We start from the raw sequence: 24,492 nt of genomic DNA, 5'->3' as shown, positions 1-24,492 counted from the left end.
AGTTTCTTGTGCAACCCCTTGCTTACAGCTATAGCACGTTGCTCAGGGCCACGTCCAGGTGAGTCTGGACAATCCCCAGGAATGGAGATCCCCCACCATTCTGGACCCTTTCCCATGGCTTCACCACCCTTTTTGTGAACATTTTTTCCTTATTTCCAGCTAGAATTGCCCTTCTTGTAACTTTTGGCCTTTTGATATTGTCACTGTGCTCCTCAAAGAGGGGTCTCATACCATCTCCTCTAGAGCTATCTGCTGGAGAGTGAAGGAATGATGTTCAGCACTTCCCAGCTTCATCTTCTCTTGGCTAACCCAGCTCTCTGAGGCTCTCCTTGTATATACCCTGGGCACCAGCTCCCCACCATGTTATTAACCTCTGCTGAACTCTTCGTTTTGTCATTCATACTTGTGGAGCCCAAACTGAATGCAGTGTTTCAGGTGTGGCCTCACCAGCGCTGGGCAGAGGGGAACAATCACTGGCAGTGCAGCCCTGGGTGCAGTTGGCTTTCATCGCTGCAAGGACATGCTGCCAATCCACGATCAGCTGGTTGTCCACCAGGACTCCATGACTGTTCTCTGCCGTGCCGCTCCTCAGCTAGCCAGTCCCAGCCTGTGCTGTTGCATGTTGTTGTTGGTCACAGATGCAGTTGCCTCAGTAATTTTGGTTAAATTATTTGACATGAGAATACTTGTACATTTCTCTCTACTCAGATAATTTATCTGGACATAAATATCTGTTCTGCTTACAATCTGGAGTTGGATGATCCCTCTTGGTATTCACATTACCTGAAATTTTCAGTTTTTCGGAGCACAGCAGTTAGCCAAATATATTGAGGTTTGCTTTGATCCAAAACTCACAGCAGTACTGTATTTCTTTGTTGCTATATCCTTTTTGTGAAGGCAAAGTACATATTTCACTATCAACCTGCCTAAATCCTGGTGTTTGAGCTGTATGCGTGGCTACCTCAGTGTTACAGCTGGGAACAGAAGGGCTTGTGAGATCAGAGGTTTCTCAAGCAAGTCGCTGAGGGGTGTGTTTCTTGCATTACCACCTGGAATTTGGTTATTGCTTTTTTAGATTGTTGATCATTTGGGTTTTCATTTCAGGACGTTTCAGGATGTAAGCTTTTGGTTGTGTGGTGGAATGGCCTTACATCTTCAGCAGGGCTCTACATCTGACAGAGAGATCTGTGACTTAGTGTTGTCAGCTAATCGACTGCTAACTTTGTTACATTTAACAGCACAGCTTGTGCAATTAATCTGTGTCAGCTTTGTGTCTTATATCTGTATTTTTAAATTTTAGCTACTTCTGTGGATAAAGGTGAGTGTATGGGAGGATCAACCCTGAGCTTGCTCCATGACAAGACTTTCAATTACACGGGGGACAGCCAGGCCCAGGAGCTGTGCCTGTATTTAACCAAGGCAGCCAGCGTGCCTTATTTTGAAATTCTGGAAAAGTGGATATATCGAGGCATCATTAATGATCCGTACAGGTAAAGAACAGTTAAGGAATGAAAATTAAATGCAAAAGTTAAGAAATACTGTTTGGGTCTTTGGCTTCTACTTTGTTAGTGCACCTATCCCTCTGTTCTCTAGAGTCTGTGTAACCTAGAAACCTGGACCTGGCAGCAGTTGAGGCAGTATTGCAAGGAAGAGGAGATGCTGGAATGTGTTTAACTACATTTGTTATTTGAATCAGTGGTTACACAGTCAGACACACTCTCACTTGCTTTATTTTTCCAAATTCAAGGAAATCATGTGCAAAAGTCAATAGCACAACAGTTCAAATATGCAGTCCACTCAAATTCCAACTCTCCGTGCCTGTCCCCTTTAAAGTATTCTCTCACATCCTCTTCCTCTTCACAACAGGTGTGAGCCCTCTTCTCACGGGGCACGAGTGTAATTCAGTGAATCTATGTTAAATGTAATCCACTAATATGCTAATCTGATATGAGCTAACAACACTTTCTGAAGTTTCTTGGCTTTTGTAGAGTCATTTGAAGTGTTTTGCTGTGTTTAATATTTTATGCAGCATTATGTTTCCCACTTTCTCAGAATCTTAAAGGGGGTGAAACTTGAGTTAAAATAGCTAAAATTAATGCCTTCCTGATGGTGAAGAAGGCAGACAAAGGCCAGCTTCCTCACCTCTACACTGACAACCAAGTAATGTTTAGACTTGGTTTGCGAACCCTATAAAATTCTGTTTCCGTCATAATTGATTGCAGATCAGCAGAAACACTCTGCATAATGCTCCCTTTAGTACAAATACAGACTGATTTCAGTTCTTGATTGGAATGTGTTTTCATGAGACCTTATCTCTGATAGATCGTATTACCAGTTTACAGGTCAAAAAAAGTAATCCTCATTGTACCACTTCCTGCTTCTAAAAATCTGCTTTAACTGTTCAGTGAGTTTATGGTGGAAGAACATGAGCTGCAGAAGGAGAAGATTCAGGAGGACTATAATGACAAGTATTGGGATCAAAGATATACTGTTGTTCAGCAACAAATTCCCTCGTTCTTGCAGAAAATGGCTGACAAAATACTAAGCACAGGTAAGTAGAGATATGCTTTTGATGTAAGAGGAATCTTGAGGCAAGCATTACCATTCGCTGGGTAAAGATAAATGTCATTGTGCTTTGCCAATTTATGCGGTTGTACAACTGAACTTCTCAGAGGAATAGAAGAACACGATTTAAAAAGAACCCCAAATCCTATAAATAAAAGAACGCGTGGGAAGGAGTCCAGCAGCAAGGGGAGCTGTCTGTCTTACTGCTGTTTTATCGGTACAGTTTTCTAGCACCTAGCTAGATGGAGCTAGACAACTGAGGTTTGAACAGGCTGAGTTTTAATTTGGATGTTTAAATGAAGCATGCAACTTGATGGCTACCATTGTTCTCTTCCATAAGTACAGATCCTCCAGAAGCTACTTCTGAAGTGCAGCATCTGATCTTCAAAGCTTCTGGCTGTCTACAGAGATGTTTTGCCACCACTGGGAAACAAAGCCATTTCTATATCTCTCCTTAAATGTCACGCTAGATGCCTAGTTTAAAATCCTGTATTGTCTTTTGAATGGTGTCTGAATCCTTCCCAGCTTTCAGTAGAACTCAGTGTAAACGTTTCACAGCATATCTTGTTTCCCTGCTGGATGTACAGTAGGTATGATTATGTGTCGTTTTTTCTTTTTGCTTCTAGGTAAATATTTAAATGTTGTGCGAGAATGTGGACGTGATGTTACCTGCCCTGTGGCTAAAGAGGTCATTTATACTTTAAAAGAGCGAGCATATGTGGAACAAATAGAAAAAGCTTATAACTATGCTAGCAAAGTTCTTCTGGACTTCCTAATGGAGGAGAAGGAGCTGGTGGCTCACCTAAGGTTTGACTTATTCTACTAAATGCATGTTAGATAGATTATACTGATAGTGAACATAAGTTTTTGAAGTCAGCTCTCTTTTCCTGGGATATTATTAATGTATTCTTTCTATTAGCAAGATTGACCTGAAAAAATAAGGTTTGGGTTTTTTTCTGAAGAAAAAAAAAAAAGTGTAAAATCATGGAAATACTGGATGGGAAGGATGTCTGGGGGTTTTCTAGTCTAACTTCCTTGGAAGGCTGTTGCCAAAAGTAGGTCAGGGCAGTCATTGCTTTGTCTAGCCTGGTCCTAAAATGCACCCTCATATGTGGACATCTCCACCTCTCTCATGACTTGTCTTACAGCTGCCTGTCACTCCCAACTCCTGTGAAAGGAGTTAATAATATCTGGTATGATCAAGACAAGTTTGATGTTTATAAGAAATAAATTGATAATAAGCATCTCACCAAATATATGCCATGGTTATCATTCATGCAAACATAGGTAGTTGGAATAGAGTAAGTGTATTAGCCCCAAGTTGCAGTACAGGTTTTTCTCAACAATGTCCTTTTTTAAAGTTCATTTTAATAACATATGTTTTGATTCTCGTAACACATTCAGCTGGTGGCAAATGCAAGTGCATTCTAGCATGCAAACTCCAGCTTCCTTGTGTGAATCAAGCTTTTAGTTTATTACTATCTTCAGAAAAGAATAAAAACAGGAATCTTAACTATCCAGGAAACAGGACAGCAACAAATAGGTAGGAAGTAGCTGTTGATAGCTGGTTGTAAGATGATTTGTAATTGATCTGAGATGTGATACCAGAGGGTTTGCTTCAAACCAGTGACACTGTGAAAGAAAGTGGTCTGAGCTTCATGCAACAAACCTGCCAAGTGACTTGCAGAAGAAGCTGCTCATTAGGAGACATAAGCTGGAGCAATAATGGCAACTGAAGTGAATGGGGGTGGGATTGCTTTGGGCCTGCTCGTTACTAGGTCCAGAAAAGTTGTTACTGCAACAGAGGTGTCTGCTGCAGACCTGGGAACACTACAGCTGTGGATGAGAGAGGTTGTGGGAAGACCTGAAGATCCATGTTTCTCTCCTTTGAAATTGATACATGCCTTCCTGCCCTGTGAAAACCACCAGAGAACATGCCCTGTTTCGTGAAAGGTTGAGATCTGTCTGAAGCCTGCCAGTTGTTAAGGAGATTCTTCCTAGTGTTGCTAATGATGTCATCCTTTCCAAGCCTTCTTTGCTTAATAGGGCTGTTCAAAAGACACAGGCTTCCAAAGTTCTGGTGGCACATGTCATCTGTTGGGTCCATCTATCAGTGTAGTTTCAGATTAAGGTGTTGCTCCGCCCTTCTAGCTGGGGTTGATGTCTATAACTTTCTCATCTTTGAAACAGACTCTCTGCTACATAATTCAGCACCTGTCCTGTGTATATGTAATCTGTTGGGGTGCAAGTGCAGGGGCAGCTGGCTGAGGAGGAAGCTACTGAGCTTCCCGCCCGTGTGTGCACTTTTGAAACCCCGGGGACCTGTGACAGATAACCATCTCTCCTCAGTTAAGTGGGAGTACTGACTATTTCCACCATCCCAGAAATGTTGGTTGGAAGGGACTAACAACCTTGGCAGATCTCTAGTTCAACTTCCTGCTTGAAGTGGCATTGTTGCCAGCTTTAGCTCAGGTTTTTATTTGGGTTTTTGCTCTGGGGTGTGTTAGCAGTAAGTATCTCACTCCCCTGCTTGTTGTGTTCCCAGTTAACGTCTGATGCTGTCATGACTTCCTCGTGACTGGGGGAGTTTTCTTGGTTCAAAAGAGTAATGACAGTCAGGGAAACAGAGAGGCTGAGCACAATCCCAAATTGACAGTGATCAGGAGCCTGCAACCACAGACTGGTCATATTTTTGCTCTGACAGCTGCAGTTATCATGTGTGGTCTTTAGCCAGGTGTTAAGTTAATCCTCATACTCTTCTCTGAGCTGTTTCCAAGCTCCTGGCCCACTGCAATTAGCTCTCCCTGGTGCCAATTAAAGTTTTATGTATCCTACTGAGCAGAAATCAATGCAAGTACCTGGAGTACTTAAAAAGTCAGCACAGATACTTGTTCATTCAAAGGACTCCAAGATTCTGCTCTGAATTGGCAACTGCCTCTTGGATGGATCTGCACGCTGTGGAGGTTGGGGTGTTGTACAGGCTAGCAGTATGAGCCTTTGCCCAGCAATGTAGTCCATGCGTGTTGGATTTTTTTCCCTAAGCTGCATTTTTCAAGGTAACAAGAACAGCAGCAGCCCTGATCTGACAGCACAAAAGCATCCTGACTGAGGTGGTAGGGAGCAGGGGAGATGCATAAAAGACTAGTCTCCAGATTGGGTATTTATGGCTGTGTGTTCTCTGTGAAGAGAAACATTTTGTGATCAAACACAGTAGGCTGGCTGAATTGATTGCTTTTGTTCTTTCAGGTTTAATATGGATTAATTTGGGCTTTAAAAATCTTAATCAATTGTCCCTTCATTTTCATGAGCAGATCTATAAAACACTATTTCCTGATGGATCAAGGGGACTTTTTTGTTCACTTCATGGATCTCACAGAAGAGGAACTTAAGAAACCTGTGGATGACATCATAACTACAAGACTAGAGGCTCTGCTTGAATTAGCTCTGCGAATGAGCACAGCCAACACAGATCCTTTCAAGGACGATTTAAAGGTAAGAATGTGTGTAAGCAGAACTTAATTGAATTTGAGCAGAAGGCCTGCCATGATTTGGGAAGATTGTGCCTGTAAGAACCTGCTGAATGTACAGTGAAGGAGAAGAGAATTGATGGCTGTCCTTCTGTAGACCTTCTCTGGGTTAAATCCTCTTTCATCCAGATTAGCAACTGGAAGTACCCACCCTGGACAAAGAGCTGCATTTTCTTGCTGGCGTCTGAACACAGAGAATGTGCTTTTGGGTGGCCTGAGGATGAAGTGGAAGCAGCAGTGTGCTCTCATACTTATTCTCAGCTTGGTTGTTCACTTCAGAGTACAAGAAAATATTTGATTAGAAGTCCTGCCTATTATTGATTGCGTATTTTACAAATGTGAAGCAGCACAGAGGCTGTGCCTGGGGAGCGTGAGATCTGAATAGGTCTTACAGAGGGTGAGGGCAAGGGAGAATGATCAGCAGTGTAGTACGTTGTATGCTGCAGTGATGCTGCTCTTGTGTCTGCTGCTCCATTCCAGATCATACTGTTCACTGTTGTTTCCTAGGTTGGTCTGATGACTTGAGAACAACAGATAGTTTGCACTTCTGCCACGTATCTGTTGCTACACAGTAGTTGTGAGTATCCTGTGGCTTCATTTTTTTCCTGCTCTTCCTTTATAGATTGACTTGATGCCCCATGACCTCATTACGCAGCTTTTGAGAGTATTGGCCATAGAAACGAAACAGGAAAAGGCCATTATCAGCGCAGATCCCACAGAGCTTACTCTCAGTGGTCTGGAAGCATTTTCCTTTGACTACATTAAGTGGCCTCTGTCCCTTATTATAAACAGGTAAGGTATCAATCCACTGAAGGAAAAAAAAGGTAGAAGCTTTTGCATTGGGTTGAAGCATGTTTCCACGCAGCAAGATACTGGAAAACCTGTATCTTTAAAGTGACATTATATGTTGCTGACTAGTAAGGAACAGTTTGGGATTGTTGAGCTGCGCGTGTTCCACTTGTAGACTATGGAATATGGATTGTCTCTTCAGTAGAACCCCACTAGACTGTCTAAGGCACGCTTGGCAAGTCAAACTTTCATTTCAAATGGTGGGAAGACATAGATCAAAGGATGCTTTCTCAGCCTGGTCTGTGGTTTTACTTGTGACTGCCCACCCAGTATTCATTTGTCCATGGTTTTCTGAAGTGTCTCCCCTGTGAATGTGAACCCTCACAGAGAGGGTTGCCATGTAAGAATCAAACACTTCTCAAACATGGAGAGCAGAAAAAAAGGCACTTTCTGGTGTCCCTGGTTGCAAACTAGAAGGATACGGGCTGTTGCTAGAATTGCTATAGCAAGCTATTTTGCATTTAATTGACTTACGAGGAACTGAATGGTTCATTTTTTCTGCAGGGATTTGCCTCCTGTTTCCCTGGAGAAAGTCTGGCAGACCTGCTGCTGTTAAGTCAGGGCAAATAGGACAAGCAGTGTTACATGAACATGTTGAAAGATGTTAAATTGTTAAATGCTGACAGTTAGTTTGTCCCTTAATTTCCTCTTTAAAAAATCAGTTGACATAGTGGGACTTGTCTAATGACATGATGTTTTTGAAATTATGTCTCTTTCTTTCAAATTGAGCGTATTAGCTCCAATGGTAGCTATGGAAGTAAAAATACTATTTGGTAAGGTTTCACGAACTGTATCGACTGGAGCTCTGTAGACACCTACGCTGAAGTGTCTGAATGCAGACCTGATTCCAGTCCCTGAAGCTATAAATAAGCATCCCCATCTGCTTCTGACAGTGCATCACTGGCAGGGTAATGCTGCCTATATCTTGGTTACAGCTCGCTCTTATCTTTTTGGAGGATCCTAGTGAATTGTTTTGGTGATCATAGCAGTTTTAGTGCAGTGGTTACATGACCACAGGCTTTCAGCCTTTATCCCAGCACCTACGTGAGTGACCTGTCTGCGGATAGCTCAAGGGAATTGAAGAAGGACGCTGGTGATGTACCTGCTGGCAGGAAGTACAGAGGAGGAACTCCTTGGAGAGAAATTCTTTGGGATGGTTACAAGTGTGATTATTTTTTTTTTTTTCCTTTGGTTCAAATTGTTTCAGTGCAGATCTGTGTGCGTCTGAAGGCGTAAGGAACATATTGTATAAAGTCTCTTTGCCTTTGGGCAGCCTCAGCCTTCACAGCTTAGTCTGTCAATCAGAACAGGGCTTAATCTGGATGGATTTCTCCTTTTTTTCCAGGAAAGCACTGACAAGATACCAGATGCTTTTCAGACACATGTTCTATTGCAAACATGTGGAAAGACAGTTGTGCAACGTTTGGATCAGCAGTAAGACAGCCAAGCAATTCTCCCTGCATTCAGCTAAGTGGTATGGTCTTTTTTTGTGCTGGATCACATGTGAAGTGTTGGGTTTCCTTCTTGCTAGTTAGATATGTTGTGACATGGATCAGATCATTTTGATTTGAGAAAGATCCTTACAAATTTCTTACAGGCTGAGAGAGGTTGAAATGTAACATTTTGTGTTTCGATAGGAAGTGTCTGCTCAATAATCTCCGTACTGCTTGGCTCATTTCTCCTTGTTGGTGTGAAGTTTTGGCCACCTGGGCACACTGCTGGCTCAGATGTTCAGCCAGCCATCAGCCAGCACCCCCAGGTCCTTTCTGCCAGGCAGCTTCCCAGCCGCCCCGCCCCAAGCCTGTAGTGTTGTGAGGGGTTGTTGTGACCCAAGTGCAAGACCTTTGTTGAACCTTATACAGTTGGCCTCGGCCCATCGGTCCAACCCAGCCCTCTGCAGAGCCTTCCTGCCCTCAAGCAGACCAACACTCCTGCCTGACTTGGTGTCATCTGCAAACTTACCGAGGGTGTACTCAATCCCCTTGTCCAGACTGTCAGTAAAGATATTAAACAGAACTGGCCCAGTACTGAGCCCTGGGGAACACCGCTTGTGACCGGCTGCCGGCTGGATGTAACTCCATTTTCTACCTCTCTTTGGGCTCAGCTGTCCATCCAGCTTTTTACCCAGCACAGAGCACACCCGTCCATGCCATGGGCAGCCAGTTTCTCCAGGAGAATGCTGTGGGAAACACCATTCTCTTCTTCTGGCCAGACCACTAGGAAGGACTCGCAGCCTTCACACAGCTTGGCTAATGTTTGAGGTTTTGATGTGATAAAGATCGAACAAGGTAAAATCGGTGGGCTGCTTTCCCAGAAAACCATTCCATCCTTTCCATCTGTGAGGGTAGATTTGATCTTTGGATCTCCACTCCAGGTGCTGGAGGCACCTCTTTGGAGTGTGAGCCAGACCCCAGCATTGCAAGGTAGTACCTTCTGCCTTGCCAGTGGCACTTTCTTGTCACAAGGTGATCTTGACTGCCTCAGCACTAACCTCAGCCAACATGACTGTAGTTCTGGTTCTCCTGTATTTGTAGAGGTATTAGCAGCAAAGACCTGTGAGGGTCTCTAGTCCAACCTCCAGCTCACAGGATGACTGTGATTGGCGGGAGATAGGGCAGCCATGGTTGAAAACTCCTAGGGTAGGTATCCCCTACCTCTCTGGCGACCTGTCCCGGTTTGCTGAAGTCAGTTCTTGGTTTGCCACCACAGAGCCTGCCTAAATTAACACTGAAAGGAACCTCTCTGTAGTCCCACCATTCTATTTTTAGGTGCAGGTGCATTAAATACCCTAGGTAGCAGGTGATCTGATTAAGTATTTGGATCCCCTCAACATATTGATGCAAGGCATAGAATATTTTTAAGCCTTCATTTAACAAGTAAGGTTGGAAAGAAATATGAACCATTTGTCATGTTGAATTTTGCCCTGCTAATGTGTGCATGCCTCACTATATTTACAATAGTAAAATTGATCTAATATTTAATACTAAATTTTCAGTTTAATATAAGCAAATATTCAAAGCAGTTGTCCATTCTACAACAGGTTCAAAACTTGACTGTAGTAATTGAGGGAAAGCCATCTGAATATGTGGAAAATGAGCAGAGATGGTTTGCATTAACTTTATAATCTCCCTCATACTGCAGCAGTGAATTTGCTAGGGCAGAAATATTTAGCTCTGCTTGACTGTGCAAGCCTGGTGATAGTTCTCCGTGGCATTTGCTAGCTCTAAGTTGTGTGGGTGTGCTTTCTCCTCTAGGTTTGCTGGTGCTTTCACACTGCGGCAGCGGATGCTGAATTTTGTACAGAATATCCAGTATTACATGATGTTTGAAGTGATGGAGCCAACGTGGCACATTCTTGAGAAGAACCTGAAGTTGGTGAGTGTGTTCACATGAGAGAAGTTGGAATGGAAGTCTTGTTAACAAATTTAATATAGGGAAAAAATGCCTAATTTCAGTTACTGCAGGTATCTATTTTCTTGGAGGCACTTAAGTATCTGGGAACTGTTGTTGTAATCACACTGCAGGGAGTGCTGCTGTTCTACATCACCTTTCTGCTTTATTAGCCCTATATCCCCTTCCTCTGTTGCGTCCTCCTATCTATGCCCAGCTCATACTGTGCACTCTGCTACATAAAGGTGGTGTTCTGCTGAACATTGCTGTACATAGAAGAAAACTATGGGAAGGGAAGAAAGATGCAGGGTGCAAAGGTCGTAAACTGGTCCAGACATCTTCAGTTGATTCCTTGGCTGACTTACAGTGCCCTTAAAAGTGAAGTCTGTACTTTCTCTTCCATGAAGCTGCCAAGGACTGGCATGTTAGGACTATCTGTTATAAAACAGGGCCTTCCTTATTCAGGTGGATACATATGTATTCTCACTGCAGGTAGGTAAGTCTGGAGAGCTTTTCCACTCCAGCGGTGTCTGGGAGAGGCTAAGCTCGCTTCCCACTGGTTTATATACCTGACCAAGTGGGTATCTGGACAAAGTATGCCTAGCATCGTTTTGATTCCTTTCACAAAAATGTAGTGTTCTGAGCTGTGGGATTTTCCAGGTGTGTTACAGAGTATTTCTGGTTCACTAATCCAAGCCAGTGAGTTCTACAGAAGTTAACTGTTCGCCCTAGGAAAAACTGCAAGAACCAGTTTTTATCTCCTGATGAGCATATGAGATGTCTTTATTGTTTTGGAGAGAAACACATTCTCAGGTGATGTCCCACCTGCCTGTTTTAAACCAAGAATGAGAAGTCATTGGGACTTTACCTTTCAGAACAGGCTGGTCAAGAAGCCTGTAAAGGTCTTCTCATATCTGGTTTCATTCATGTCAGATTTGTTGGTTCCATCCTCAGCAACAGAGGAGAAGATCTGTCACCAACAGATCAAGGGCTATTCTCAGTCTGTCTAGAGCAAACTCTTCTCTCACTTCCTTTTTTACTTGAGTGTGGTAAAGATCTAGACTTTGGGGCATACAGAGTTACTGTGGGAGTTCATTAGACAAGTGCAGGATGATGCTCGAGCATTGGAGGGTCTAGTGAAAGCCACAGCAATGCTGCAAATACACATTGTCTTCCTTGCCATCAGCCTGGGCCCAACCCATAGCTTCTTTGTTCTTCAGCAATGTGTGCTGGAGCCAGGGCAGGGCACTGGTTGCCTTACCTCTCAGCACCAGTGGACACGCCTGGCTTTTACTGGTTTCTGGCATACCAACAAGTCTTTATAGGAAGAAAAAGAGATCAGAGAGGGTATCTTAGGTTACTTCTGTACTGCTGCCTAAAACAAGGGCAGAGACATAGGCTGTCTGCTCCACATTACGTAGCCAATGTCACCGCTGGGTCCCATGTGGTCCTGACATACAATCATTTTTGTTCTTGCAGTTTCAAGTGTCGCAGCAGTCTGGGGAGGGCTGTGTTGTAGCTGTTTTCATAGCACGAAGCTGCAGGGATGCATTGCGTGGGCTGGGGTATGTCATGAAACCCTGTGGAAGTGCTCGAGGGTACAAAGCTTGGTGGAGTAGTATTGGAGGGCTTTGCCAAAGAAGGGAGTCTGACCTGCTGCCATCTCCTCCATGCCAGGAGACAACTTGAGAAGGCCCTTAGGAAGTGCTTTCCCTGAGCTTTGTATGATGGTTGTCTTGGCATATGTCACTCGGCACAGGCAAGGGCTGTGCCAGTGAACTTGTGTTTGATTGGAGCAGATGATCGGTGATCCATTCCTCAAGCTTGCTTATTTTGCAGCATAACCTTTGCAATGTCTGTAATAATTTTCCTTATACGAAAGGATACTGCATTCTTCATGGTCCTTCTCAGCTTCCTTACCAGCTGTGGTGCTGCTGTGTTGGGCCTGGTGTTAGGGTGCCCAGCTACTGTGAGGAAATGGGAGGCAGTTGTACATCACCTTATTATTGTTCCCTCTCATAGTCATCCTGTGATCACATGCTTCTGAGTTGCAAATCTTTTTCCTCTTACACCATGAAAAACATTTATCTGATGTACCAAACAGCCCAACACTCCTTCTGCAATCTGCATTAAGCCACAGCATTAAGCTCTCTTGGCAGCTCTCTGATGAGCCTTGTGAATCTTCAGCATCAAATGACCCTGTCTTAGTTTCTACTGTATACTGGAGTGTTGTTCTGGGGACAGCTAACCAGTATTTTTTGGTGCCCTGTCATCCTTTCTCATGGAGAATTCACAGGAGGTATCAGGTCTAGGAATGCGAGCATCTCTTGCAAGCATTCTTGGCAATCGGGTCTAGGAATGTGAGCATTCTTGGCAAGAACTTCTGAACAAAAAGAGGTTATATGTTAAGCCCCTGAATGATCTGAGAGAAGATACTTGGTTCTTAATTTTGTTGTAAGTTTAGGTTTACAAAATATAATGCTCAGTTTATTTGCATTGAGGCACTTGAACAAGTTATTCTGTCCCAAGTTCTTTCATACTGATTTCAAGTAGCACTTCCTTTCAGCCTCTTCTGATTCCAGATGTCCTAGAAGGGACTGTTAAAGGCAGTAGACATGTGGTCTGTAGTGATGGCATCCCTTGTTCAGAAAAGACAATCTCCTGACTCCAGGCTTTTGCAAAGACTGTCTGAAGATCCGTCTCTACTTTGGCTCTCAGCCACTGAGTTTCTGTGCTTCCTCAGAGATACAGTGGTATTGAAGCATTTTTATTTCAGTTCCAAAAAGGAATTTGCAAGTTTATACTGTTTCTCAGAGAGCCCATTCCCAAAAAACATCTATAGACCAAACCTTTTTGACAGTCCAGGTGGGCAGAATTTTTCCCTCGCTGTGGAACACCTGTGAGCCCCTTCAGCCTGCCAGAAATGTTGAGACAGTAGGTATAAAGTGACTTTGCTGACACCGGGGAAAGGTGTTTCCATGGCTGTATGGCAAGAAGGAGATCTGTCCATGCCTTCACCACACACTTCTTAATTTCTGAAACCTTGAGGGCTGCTGCAGTGTTTTGTAGAGCATTTCTACCATACCTCTGTACATAAAGGACTTCTCCAAGTAATAGTGCAGTAGTAATGACTCAAAGATGCCCGTGATGTGAATGTGTACACAAGTCATCACTTGAAGATTTTTTTTTTACAAGTTAGAAAAGTCTTTGAGACGTAACCTAAATGCATGTTTGCCTCCCATCCTCACCAGTGTCCTTCCAGGCTTTTAAATCTCTGGGAGGTGGAGCATGATCTCTGCCAGTACCTGGGTAGGAAAAGTGATACGGGCACCTGTGAGTCGAACATCTCAGCACTGCCAGCTAAAGAAGCTGTTTCAGCAACCACTTTGTTACGCAGTCCTTTAAAAGAGCTGCTCGCTAGGGATGACGTATCCCCAGCTACTGGGTAAAAATCTTCCTTGACTGAAATAAAAGCATCATGTGTTTCCAAACAGAGAATGCAGAACTGGCTTTTTAGCCTCCATAGCCTGTAGACTGGGGTAATTTTTCCCCTTAGTTTGCATCTTAGGAGGGAAAGGGATGATCCTCACTGGTCTCATGTCATGCCTTATGCAGTTTTTTATTTGTCAGACCTTTCGTGCATTTCCACTTGAAGTTAAGGTGCTTTCTTCCTAAAGATATAAGTAGTATCTTCTTCTTCACAATGTCATTGTCTTTGTCAACACAGCTAGCATGTTTGTTGCATTGGAGAGTAGCATTTATCTGTATTATATACTAGTTGTTTAAAAGGTTACGGGTTTGGGGTTTTTTTGGGCATTTATCCTGATGGAGCAGTATGGATACCTTGGAAATTTTAGTCCTATGATTCTTTCCTAACCTTGAATTTTCTCAGCTTCAGCACATCACATAATTGTACAGAATGAGAGACAGGGTTTAATCTATCATTTAAAATTTCAGACTGAAACAGCCCATTGAAGTAGCAGAGCTGGACAAAACTCTTACAGAATCCTTGCAACACTGCATGTCCCAGTTCCTTATTGTGCTCCTAAACAGGTTTCTGAATAGTGTGTGCATTTTTAGCCTTGTAAACTTACTAATGCTTAAGGTTCTTTGATTTTTTTTCTCTCTTTTCCACTTACTGTAGCTGACTTTACTGAGATTGTGAAGGTGGGAATGGGCATGACAAGCAGATTTAAAAGCAAAGGAAGTGCATGTTCATAAAGCAGATAACTCCATCCTGAGCCTTCTTTCCAGTGGAGCATTTGGGTGATTAAAGAAATCATAATTTGGTTGAAAAGGTGATGTGACAAATTAAGGATAAAAAGCCTGTGAAGGGCTGTTGAATGCAGTAGGGCAAATAGTCTCCATCTCAAGATGTTTCTCAAAGCTGAAAAGTACATGAGAATTATCTCAACATGCCCCAGAGCATGTCTGAGAGGTCACTGTCAGAAGCAGGATGTCAGGTTAGAGTTTTGGTCTGGTGCAGCAACAGCGGTCCTGGTTTGGTTTTCATTATTGTACTGTCCTGTCCCAGGCATCTAATATTGATGATGTCCTGAGCCACCACACAAGCTTCCTGGATAACTGCTTGAAGGACTGCATGCTAACTAACCCGGAGCTGCTGAAGATCTTCTCCAAGCTGATGTCTGTCTGTGTCATGTTCACAAACTGCATGCAGGTATGTACAGCTTCCCCATATTGACCATGCCACTGCCAGCTGCTTTGGGTGCCAGCCAACTATGACAGTCCCTTTTTTCCGTTCAGCTCCTCTTGTCCTCGATGCATGTAGAAAAGCCTCTATTCCTTCTGCCAGCAGTCTACAAAGCTTGACTGCTCAGACCCTCATCCTTTTTCCCAAAAGGTTTCTGTGGCTTCTCCCTCCACAACATTCTCTATGCTCTTCTTTTTCAGCATTGGAATCAGGTTCATATGAACTGAATTACCTCTCTTCAGCCAGTCCTGCAGCAGAATTTGAGGTGTAAGTTGTAGGGCTCTGTAGTTTTTAGAATGCTCTTGAGGGTCAAGCAAGGACTGGTGATTGGACCCATGGAGACAGTTCTCCGCGGGCACAATCTAGCCAGCATTTCAGGGAGCCCATAGCTTTAAAAAACCCACACCTTCCTTTTGGGTTTAGTTAGCTGGCTGCAGGGCTAGCAGAACTGAGTCAGCCTCATGCTTTGTCACAGTTGAAAAAATGGGATCTAACCATTTCCTCAATGCTCTGCCCTTCCAAGAGGTTCACCCAGAGCATGAAGCTGGATAGTGAGATGGACCGGCTCACCTTAGAGCATGGCACAATGCTGGGCCCACCAACAGAGGAGGAGCGTGCTCAAGAGATTGCAAAGAAGAAGCTGACTAACAAGGTGGGACATGGGGTGAATAGATGGGCCCTTTCCTCTGTGAATGCTGCCTGGGTCACAGTCTGGTCAGGGTGGATGACCTACCTCTTGCAGGTAGACCTTCCTAGTTCCTACAGCACCTCTGGCCCCAAAAGCAGAACCTTTGTGGAATTGTGGGCAGTTTTGAGGGCAATGTGGAGTGCTGATGGTGTTCTCAGAGTCTGCTTTGAAGACCCTCTCTCCCACAACAGTCCCTGCACTTGTTTTTAAGTTCTTAGTTGTATTTTCAGCTGTGCAGTGGGTGCCTGCATACAGGCTTTCTGCAACTCAAGAGCTTGCTTATTTCCAGAACTAGCATTTTGTGATGGATGAGCCAATAAACTCTCGGGTGTGACTCTTTGCAGCCCATTACTTTCATATCTGGGGTATTTGTCTTGTCCGTATCTCTCTATCTAGATGCACACATGCTAAGCAGTTTGTTTGGCGTTCTCTGCAGCTAGCAGGCTGCCTCCTGTCCCACCGAAGGCCCCTCTCTGGCACATGGCTGGTATGGGCTGGTATGGTCCATCACACTGCAAGGAAATCAGACTGCTTCAGATGTTACAGCCTGTATCAGGCAATGCTCACTTTCTGCTTACTGGCTTTTCCTCCTGCTTGAAAATAAATAATGACACTGTATATTTGAGGATAACTCTACTGGGGTCTACTGTGGAGTTCTCCCAGATGGGTGTAGCAAGGTTTTTAACTATTGAGGTCTTTGCAACTGTTGTGAAAGATTTATTTTAGTGGCCGAGCAGTGAAGTTTTATGGCAGTATTTTTGAGCAGGTTAGGAAATAGGGAAGGAATAATTGCATCTCTTTGGCAAGTGCAAATCACCAAACATATGGGGTCACTATGCCTTTGCTTGATAGCTTTTAGCAGAGCATGCCGACAGTCTCCACCTGACATCTGGCTTTGAAGCAACAATCAACAAGTTTGACAGTAATTTTTCAACACATCTGCTGGACCTGTTGGACAAACTGAGTGTTTACAGCACCAATGACTGTGAGCACAGCATGCTCAACATCATCTACAGGTGAGCCAGTAGTTTTCTCTCTGTAACTTCCCCTCCTGTGGTTCCCAAATTCAGCTCAGGAAGAAAAAGTGCTGATTATAACTGTGAATGTCTGACCCATCAATGAAAACACTGAAATCACAAGAAATACTGCTTTGCATCCTAACCCAAGGCTTTAAAAGATACCCAAAACACATTCCTTTGAATTATGTAGGATTTGTCTGTTAATGTTTTAAATGTAATGCAAGTGTTAGTTTTCTTGGGGATTGTGTCACTGTGTAGACAGTGAACAAGCTGGCTCCTGAGTACAGTGTAAGTATTCCTAAGGTGAGAAAACCAATGCAAGGGATTGACTGTAAGTGGCTTTTTAGTTTTAAGTTCACGTCTTTGTATTTATTTAAATAAGCATCTCTTAATATGTTTTTATTGTGGCCTCACCCATACTTACTAGCTTCTTAGAAATTGAAATTCCCTCAGTAATACCTAAAAGTCATGTGCACAAGTTGTGTTGCAGGGAGGGAGAGGGGAAAGAGAAGAGGAGAGAGAGAGGGAGAGGGAAAAGGGGGCAGGGGGGGAGAGAGGAGATGATCTAGGTTTTTCTGCTAGGTTTATGACCTCTGTGTTTCTTTTTCAATAAAGTGAGATGCACAAGGCCACCTTGGGAATTATTAACGGTTTTTTGTTTTTGTTTTGTTTTGGGTTTTTTTGCTATAAGTCACACGTATTAGTGTTGCCGGAATTTTTAAGATCTGTGTTATAGATTGGTGTAAGATGGTGGGACCTGCCCTGGTAGTTCTAGCTTTGAAGAACACAGATAATGCTCTAGGAGCATTACCCTGAGCTGAGCACGTGCTGTGCAAGCAGAGTGCTTCTCACTCTGATTCTGCTACCAGCATTTTAGGAACAAAACTGAAATAACTGCAATATGGAGTTTGCTGCTGGGAGCAGCTTTTAGTGTTTGTGTCTGGAGTATGTTTTTCAAGAGTTAAGCACCTGTGAAACCCAGCAGCCTGCAGACTGGAAATGTTCAGCCGAGGCATGCATATAACAACAGAATGAGAAGGCAAGCGAGAGTCAGGAGTTGACATCTCTTTAATTCAAAGGGTCACCTTGATGGAAGTCATGTAAGAGCTGCTGGGCACCAGCCGCCTCACACCTGGCAAAGAGTGACATTTTAGAAATGTTGTTTGCAGACTGTTAGGCACATAGAAAAAACAATTGATTTTTACAATGACTGACTTTTTCCATTAAGAGGCAAGATACATATTGCATATAGGCATAATTTAGAGGTTTGTATTTTCATGAATATAAAATATTTCAACACCAACACTTTCTTAAGTGCTTGTTCTATGTTTGTACGTTTCATAGATGCATTTGCACTGTTGCAGTGTGTGTGAGCCTAAACCACTTGAGTCTTACCTTCTTTGTTATTGCTGTCAGCTAGGGCACAGAAAACAGCCATCCTAAACATCCATTCGTTTCTTCATCCTGTCCGTAAGCTGGCATGTAGCCTTATTTTCATGTAAGCAATTATAAACAGCTCTTGCAGGACTAGCCAGAAATTAAGGTCATTTTTGGATGTTGATTGTTTCCTTTCATCTTTATCTGAGGAAAGCCCTTGGTTTACCAAGGAGTACTCCCTACTTAAGCTGTAATGTTTTTCAGTGATAGATATGCTAGAATCAGTTGGCAGTGATGTGCAATTTTGTTCATAAATTTGTCTGATAACTGATAAAAGGCGTTCGTGCCCCAACCCCTTTGATATTTAGTACGGAACAGAGTAGATCCTTATGTAGTTCTTTTTAACCACATAAAACTAAAGGGCACTTGGAGCTTTCTCTTAACTGTGCTTCGTCCCCTGTTTTGTTTTGTTTAAGTGTAGTCTTAACTGCTCCACTGCTTTGTTTGGTCTTTGTGAACTGGGTCATTCTCATCCTTTAATTTAATCTTCAGGAAAACTGTAAGAATATTAACCTGCGACCCCATTAAGTTCTGTTCACTGCCCTTCTGTAACAGATGTCTTTTATGGCTGGCTGATAAGCCTTACACCTCTGTTGAGATCTGCTGCACCTGGAAACAGAAAAGGTTTGGGGAATGTTTTTTTTTGAAGCAGGTTGTTGTCCCCTCCTCATGCTGTGTCTCTTGAAGCTTTCATTGTCCTTTTCTAACAGCATCTGACAAGGCTGTCCAGGATTCCTGGTACCAACCTTTGCGAACACTGTTTTGTGAAGTATTCCAGCAGGAGGCTGGGCCTTCCAGTTGTCCTTTACTTCTGAGAACTTCTTGACCAGCAACTACCCTGGTCTCCTGTGTTAGCATCTGCTGCTCTATCTCAGCTGAGGCCAAGGCTGAACACTAAAACCTGTTATGCCTGTTACCATGGGTGCTTCCAGGAGTGAAGGCTAGCCCACCAGCTCCCACAACACTGTAGAGAATTACATGTCTTCTTCCTTGTAGGATTATGCTCCTTATTTAAGGAGGACAGGGATACTTACAGGCATCTGAAAGGAAATGCAGTGCCACAGGACTGCTTGCTAGTCTGAACTCTCCTGCTTCCGTTCCTTGTCAGGGTAGGAGCTTATGTTTCTACCACCAGAACTGCCCTGGTTGGCTGCTATTCAATTTCTGGAATGGGAAGGTAGTTGAGGGCCTCTTCTCCACAGTCCTAATAACTCTGATTCACTCCATCTCTGAAGTGACCAGAGTCAGAGGTCAGCTTCTCATCTTGGAAATTCATCAGAGACTTTTTTGGTTGCTGTGAGTGGAGGCCCCAGCTGTACAAGTGATTGCTGTTCCTTTCAGGGCTAACCAGGACAGCCAAGTCTCTGCAAATCCTTCTAGGAAATGATGGTGCAGCTTATCAAGGCCTTCTGAACGTTTTATATCAACCTTCGTATGCCTGGGCATCGCTGTTCATCATCATTGGACTGATGTAGATTGCAGACAGGATCCATCTGTAGAAAAATTGATAGGCCAAAGACATTAAACTCTTGCAGTCCCCTTGCTGCCATCACCCCTAGGTGTCACAGCAGTATCCAGTCAGGCTAGATTCAAGGACTGAGACCACAAGCAGTTGAGTCATCCAGGCAAGAACATTTACTCCCCCTCAGTGCTCCAGCTCTGCCTCCTTCTTTATCAAGTGCTTACATTTTTATCATTACCAGTTCCAAGTTCTAACTGATGGGCTTTTTTATGATGCTCCATCCAGGAGATCTTGATGGCACCTAACTCCGTGATCCAGCCACTTGGATATCATTGCAAGCCACACAGGGCATGGCCGATACAGTGTTGAAGACCAAGTTGCCTGCTCTTTTAATAGAAGAGCATCGTGACCCCACAATCCTTGAGTTTTGCAAAGAACATGTGGAGACTGTCCCACTGGTGGTATCACCCAGCTCAGTCCAAGTTGGTTCTAAGCTTACTCGGGAAGTCAACGGTGTCAAGTCCTTGACCAGTCTTTACATCATGCAACGGCCTTCCATCATGTGTGATGCCAGACACTTATGTAAAGCCTTTTCTGGCAGTAGCTCAGGTGGTGTCCTGCTTCCAGCATTGCTCCTACCGTTAGCATCAGAGGTTCACCTCTTGTATCATTGCCTCCCCACCCCTGTGTCAGCTTTATGCATCTGCCAGGATGGGGGGACAAGCTGGTGCTGCACCATGGAGACTGGCTGTGTGTCTTGTTCACTTGTGGGTCCCTGGTGCCATGGCCATGGGCTGTCCTCCACCAGATGCCTTTGTGTTTCACAGGCTGCACATGAGTGTTTGCTGTGGTGGGAGGTGACTTGTGAGTTGTGGAAGCTCTAGAGCCAGTTCTTCCAAATACGGAGATGTTTGTTCTTACAATGACTACTTCTTGTTTCAGGAGAAACGAGAAGTATGGTGATTCAGGTAGGTTGTGAGAAAACAAAATGCTTCTGTTAGCAGTTTGCATTGAGAACAGCGACCTAAGCTGCAACCAGCTGTTCCAGGAGAGGGTCTGACTCCTTGCCCCCTGGTGTTCCCATGCCCCGGTTCTGTTCAAGGGCTGCAGAGGAAATACTGGGTCTTCATGCCATCAGGACTGTCATCACTATCAAGTCTCCCAGTTTGGACCGTCTGGGACCACTTGAGCCTTCATCAAGATGTTGGACATAGCTGGACCTTTACTGACAGACCACATGTCCCTGTTTCCTTAACTGAAATGCTGTATGTTAGCAGGCTGTGCAACAGAACATGCCTTCCCGTTTCTACAGGCTGCTCATGTTGTAATGTTGTAAAGTGTGGAAGTCCCACAATTAATGCCCAGACGTGACATTTAGCTCTCACTCAGTCTGTAGAGATTATTGAATTGCGTCCTGGACTCTATGGCAACAGGAACCCAAGAACCAGAGCGGAGACAGTTGCTGTCTGAAATAACATATTTGACAGAGATGGAAGAGTTTATAAGACATACTGGTCTTTTCTTGTATGGTCTTTTCGTATGATTGCTTTTCAAGGGTGATAGTCAACATGTAAAATAACAAAATAACCCTTTTATCATAATTCTGGTATTCTGCTTTTATTTGTTTAATCATGGTTAGTATTTATTCAGTTTACAGTACTGAGTAACTGAGGCACAACCATTGTATTTGTAGCAGCAAGCAACAGAAGACTGAGATCCAGAGGGTTTCCTTCAAAGTGGGGAAGCTCACATCTAACTCTCAAGTCTTCAGTGTGCTGAAGCCTTGCTCAGGTCCCTTGGCTTCACCTGCAGCAGTGCTGACAGATGGTTGGCAACTGCAGAAAATCTTGAGAGTCGTTCTTTCACATCCCAGTAGTGAAAAGGAGAATTACAGCATAGAGGACTTAGTCAGAAGGATTACTTAATTCCAAATACTTAAAAATTTTAGCCATCAAGTGGTGTGAGCATTCATCAGATGTACTTCCTTTACTGCTTTGGAGGAAACAGAGATTGACTGAGTTTAGAGTTAAGACTGGTAGGGCACATGAAGTGATGCAAACCACAGTGAATAAGAAGTTTCAGCCACAAAACAAGAAACTGAAGCATAAGCAGAGTTTGAGGAAGCGCTATCTATGCAAGTTCTTAAGAGATAGTTATCCAAGTTCCTTTAACCCTAAAAACACAGGTGAAAGGAAAGCAAATAAAAATCTGTAATTTAAGAATTTTGGAATAAAGCAACTTTAGAAATGGAACAGATCCTCAAAGTAAGGATGTAAATGAGTCCTGGCCTTATATTTGAATCAAAGTTTGGTAGATATGCCCGCCTCAGTGTCAGGTTTCCTTTGTACCACTCTTAAGGATGAAAGAGATGGAAGCTTTGCAACCAGGAGAGAGCAACAGATAAATTCCATCTGTCGAGGCTCTCTTTTCTGCAGTCACCAAAAAATGTCAAGAACAATTTGTTGCCATTTGTGTAAGGTTGTTAAGCAACATGAAACTCAAATATTGTGCCCATTCATTTAGTATTGGAGCAACTTAAATTGAGACATGTAGAGAGTAACTTTTGTGTGATTCACAGGCTTGTATCAACTGTTGCTTAGTGCTCCAAAGCACACATTTTTAAGAGCTGCACGTGTCTTTGTTGGCTTTGTAGTGCAGAGAACTGCCTAAGGAAGGTCACGGCAGGCATGGAGCTGGGTGGTTTTGTGGCATCATTTTGGATTATCAAGGAGACAGGATTGTGATATTGCTGACATTGCCTGCTTTGGAGAGGCGTTTACAGGTATCAGCCATACCTGTGATTTTGGCTGAGCATCTTCCAACCAGTTACTAGTCTTCTTGAACTGTGAATCTATTTGAAGCATACTTGTGTTAGCAAGGAGGTGGTGGTAATAGAAACTGCAACATTTCATGGTTAGTTACAGTGGGTAATGTGGTGGGTGTCGTATGGAAATTAATACCAGAGTTCAGTGGTGGTGAACTCTGGTATTAAGGAGTGGTGGGAAGTGGCTGGGAAGATACAGAGACTGAGGACCCCTCACCCCTGGTGCCTTATCCACGAGTAACGTGTCTCCAGGGTTGTGTGGTCAAGCTATGGCTCTGGAGTAGAAGCTCTTTGCGACTGGTCCTTCCTGATGTATTTTATACACCTGTAAAGAATAGGTGAAATTTAGCCTGTTGTCAGGGGACGAGCACAGAAGAGGTGTCACCAACACCTGTGGCACAGTGCAGGTATCCCTGTTTCACTCTGAACAAGCCACTGTGTCTGCGTAGCCTGGGGCAGTTCCATGTGGAGGTGGCAGTTCGGAAGGCTCTGTGATGTGGCCACAATCAGCTGATGCCCAGGGAGAGGTTTCTCCTCCAAGGGCCATGGCTGGGTAAGACCAAGGCTGTGTGCAGCAGGAATACAGCTGCTTGAGAGGTCTGTGCTGCAGCACAGCCCCCCTTGCTGCACAAGCACGCATCCTCTGCTTCCTCCTGCAGTGAGACTTGCACTGACTTGCTTCACACCCCTCATTTCAACCAACTTTATCCTAAAATTCGTCTGACCCTGTGAAAGAGTTTATATATTTTTGGATCCCCTTGCTGCCTGTGAGCACCTCGATGAACACGTGTGCTGCAGCACCTGCAGCACCAAGCCTTTGGGGGCCCTTGGGTTTGGCTTGCTGCGTGCCACTCTTAGGCAGCATTGGGCTGCCAGTGGGCTAATAAAACTGCTGGGTTTTTCGTCTCTCAGGTTGGACTTCAACGGGTTCTACACAGAGCGCTTGGAGCACATGTCTGCGGAGCGCAGCCAGAAGGCAGCTCCCCTGCTTCCCCGCCTGACTGTACCGGCCCAGTGAAGCCCTGCTGCTGCCCCTCTCAGCCACCGCCTCTTCTGCACCAGCAGAGAACCGGGCACTCACTCACTGCAAGCTAGGAGTACTCAACCTGCTACATGCACTGTGTGAGCTGGAAACAAACTGTAAGGTTGTCCCAGAGAGATAGGGGAGTGCTCAATCTCCTGAAATGTATGTAATGGATTTTCTCTTCCGAGAGGCTTTTAAGTCCTTTTTTTTTTTTTTTTTTTTAAATTACATTGTAAAATTCTGTATTTGTGTGTTGTAAAAGAAATTTAAAAGAAAAACATAGTTATTTTGTCGACAGAACTGGGGGTGCAAATTAGTCTTCTAGGTGACGAAATTTTGGTTGGCGCTCAGAGATCTGGCTCAGCTGCTGTGCAGCATTATTTTGGGAGGAGAGCCTAATTGGGCCATTGCTGGAATGAAGCTGATCAGCTGCTCTGACCGATGAGATGGGGGGGTCACAGCTGATGAGCATGATGTTCATGTCGTATTGACCAAGTCCTCAGCAGAGGACTTCCAGGGTATCTTGCAGATTTGTGCAGCCATAAAAATTGCTTGAGCCGGTTTGAGAGTGGATGTGGTAGAGGGGGGAAGAGAGGTGTCTCCTGGGAAGAAGTGGTAACCAAGACACATGCTAGAGACCCAGAGGCCCCAGCGGCAAGTGTGGGAATGAGGGGGAGATATGAGAGGGCTGTGGATACAGAGCTGAGTGCTCCTGTTATTTACCTGCCCTTCCTCTCCTCACCTCCTCCTTTGCAAGGTCCTTCCAAGAGTGTGGTAGGAGGGAATAGCCAGGTTCTCTTCGCTCTGGTGGCCTAAAGCGGGTCGTCCAGTTTGGTAGAGGGAGAGAGACCGAAGGAGAGGATGGAGACCACCGGTCCTGGGTCTGGAGGACTGAATTTGTTCATATGAAGGTTGAGGTTTAGGACCAAGACCTCAGCCAGCATCATCTGGCTCTTCAGGGAAAGGACTTCTGCAGTTCATGGGGATGGGAAGTCG

The 24,492-nt window shown here is 44.1% G+C and overlaps 1 protein-coding gene across 5 annotated transcripts in view; it reads left to right on the top strand.

Moving 5' to 3' along the window:
* Positions 1 to 23,772, top strand: part of TUBGCP2 (tubulin gamma complex associated protein 2) — a 35,325-nt gene extending 11,553 nt beyond the window's left edge. For 4 of the 5 annotated variants that reach the window (XM_055720684.1, XM_055720685.1, XM_005446251.4 and 1 more), the window contains exons 8-18: positions 1,301 to 1,490; positions 2,406 to 2,551; positions 3,192 to 3,372; positions 5,877 to 6,057; positions 6,715 to 6,884; positions 8,287 to 8,415; positions 10,196 to 10,316; positions 14,866 to 15,009; positions 15,566 to 15,694; positions 16,583 to 16,746; positions 23,385 to 23,772. In XM_055720684.1, the coding sequence (XP_055576659.1) occupies positions 1,301 to 1,490; positions 2,406 to 2,551; positions 3,192 to 3,372; positions 5,877 to 6,057; positions 6,715 to 6,884; positions 8,287 to 8,415; positions 10,196 to 10,316; positions 14,866 to 15,009; positions 15,566 to 15,694; positions 16,583 to 16,746; positions 23,385 to 23,490 (1,661 nt within the window). In that variant the 3' untranslated portion in view covers positions 23,491 to 23,772. The remainder of the gene's footprint in view (positions 1 to 1,300; positions 1,491 to 2,405; positions 2,552 to 3,191; positions 3,373 to 5,876; positions 6,058 to 6,714; positions 6,885 to 8,286; positions 8,416 to 10,195; positions 10,317 to 14,865; positions 15,010 to 15,565; positions 15,695 to 16,582; positions 16,747 to 23,384) is intronic. The other variant, XM_014285864.3, reaches the window with a different exon arrangement.
* The last annotated feature ends 720 nt before the right edge of the window (positions 23,773 to 24,492 follow it).

Source organism: Falco cherrug, chromosome 9 (assembly GCF_023634085.1).
Source record: "Falco cherrug isolate bFalChe1 chromosome 9, bFalChe1.pri, whole genome shotgun sequence".
Taxonomy (NCBI): Eukaryota; Metazoa; Chordata; class Aves; order Falconiformes; family Falconidae; genus Falco; species Falco cherrug.
This window is presented reverse-complemented; position numbering and strand designations above follow the sequence as displayed.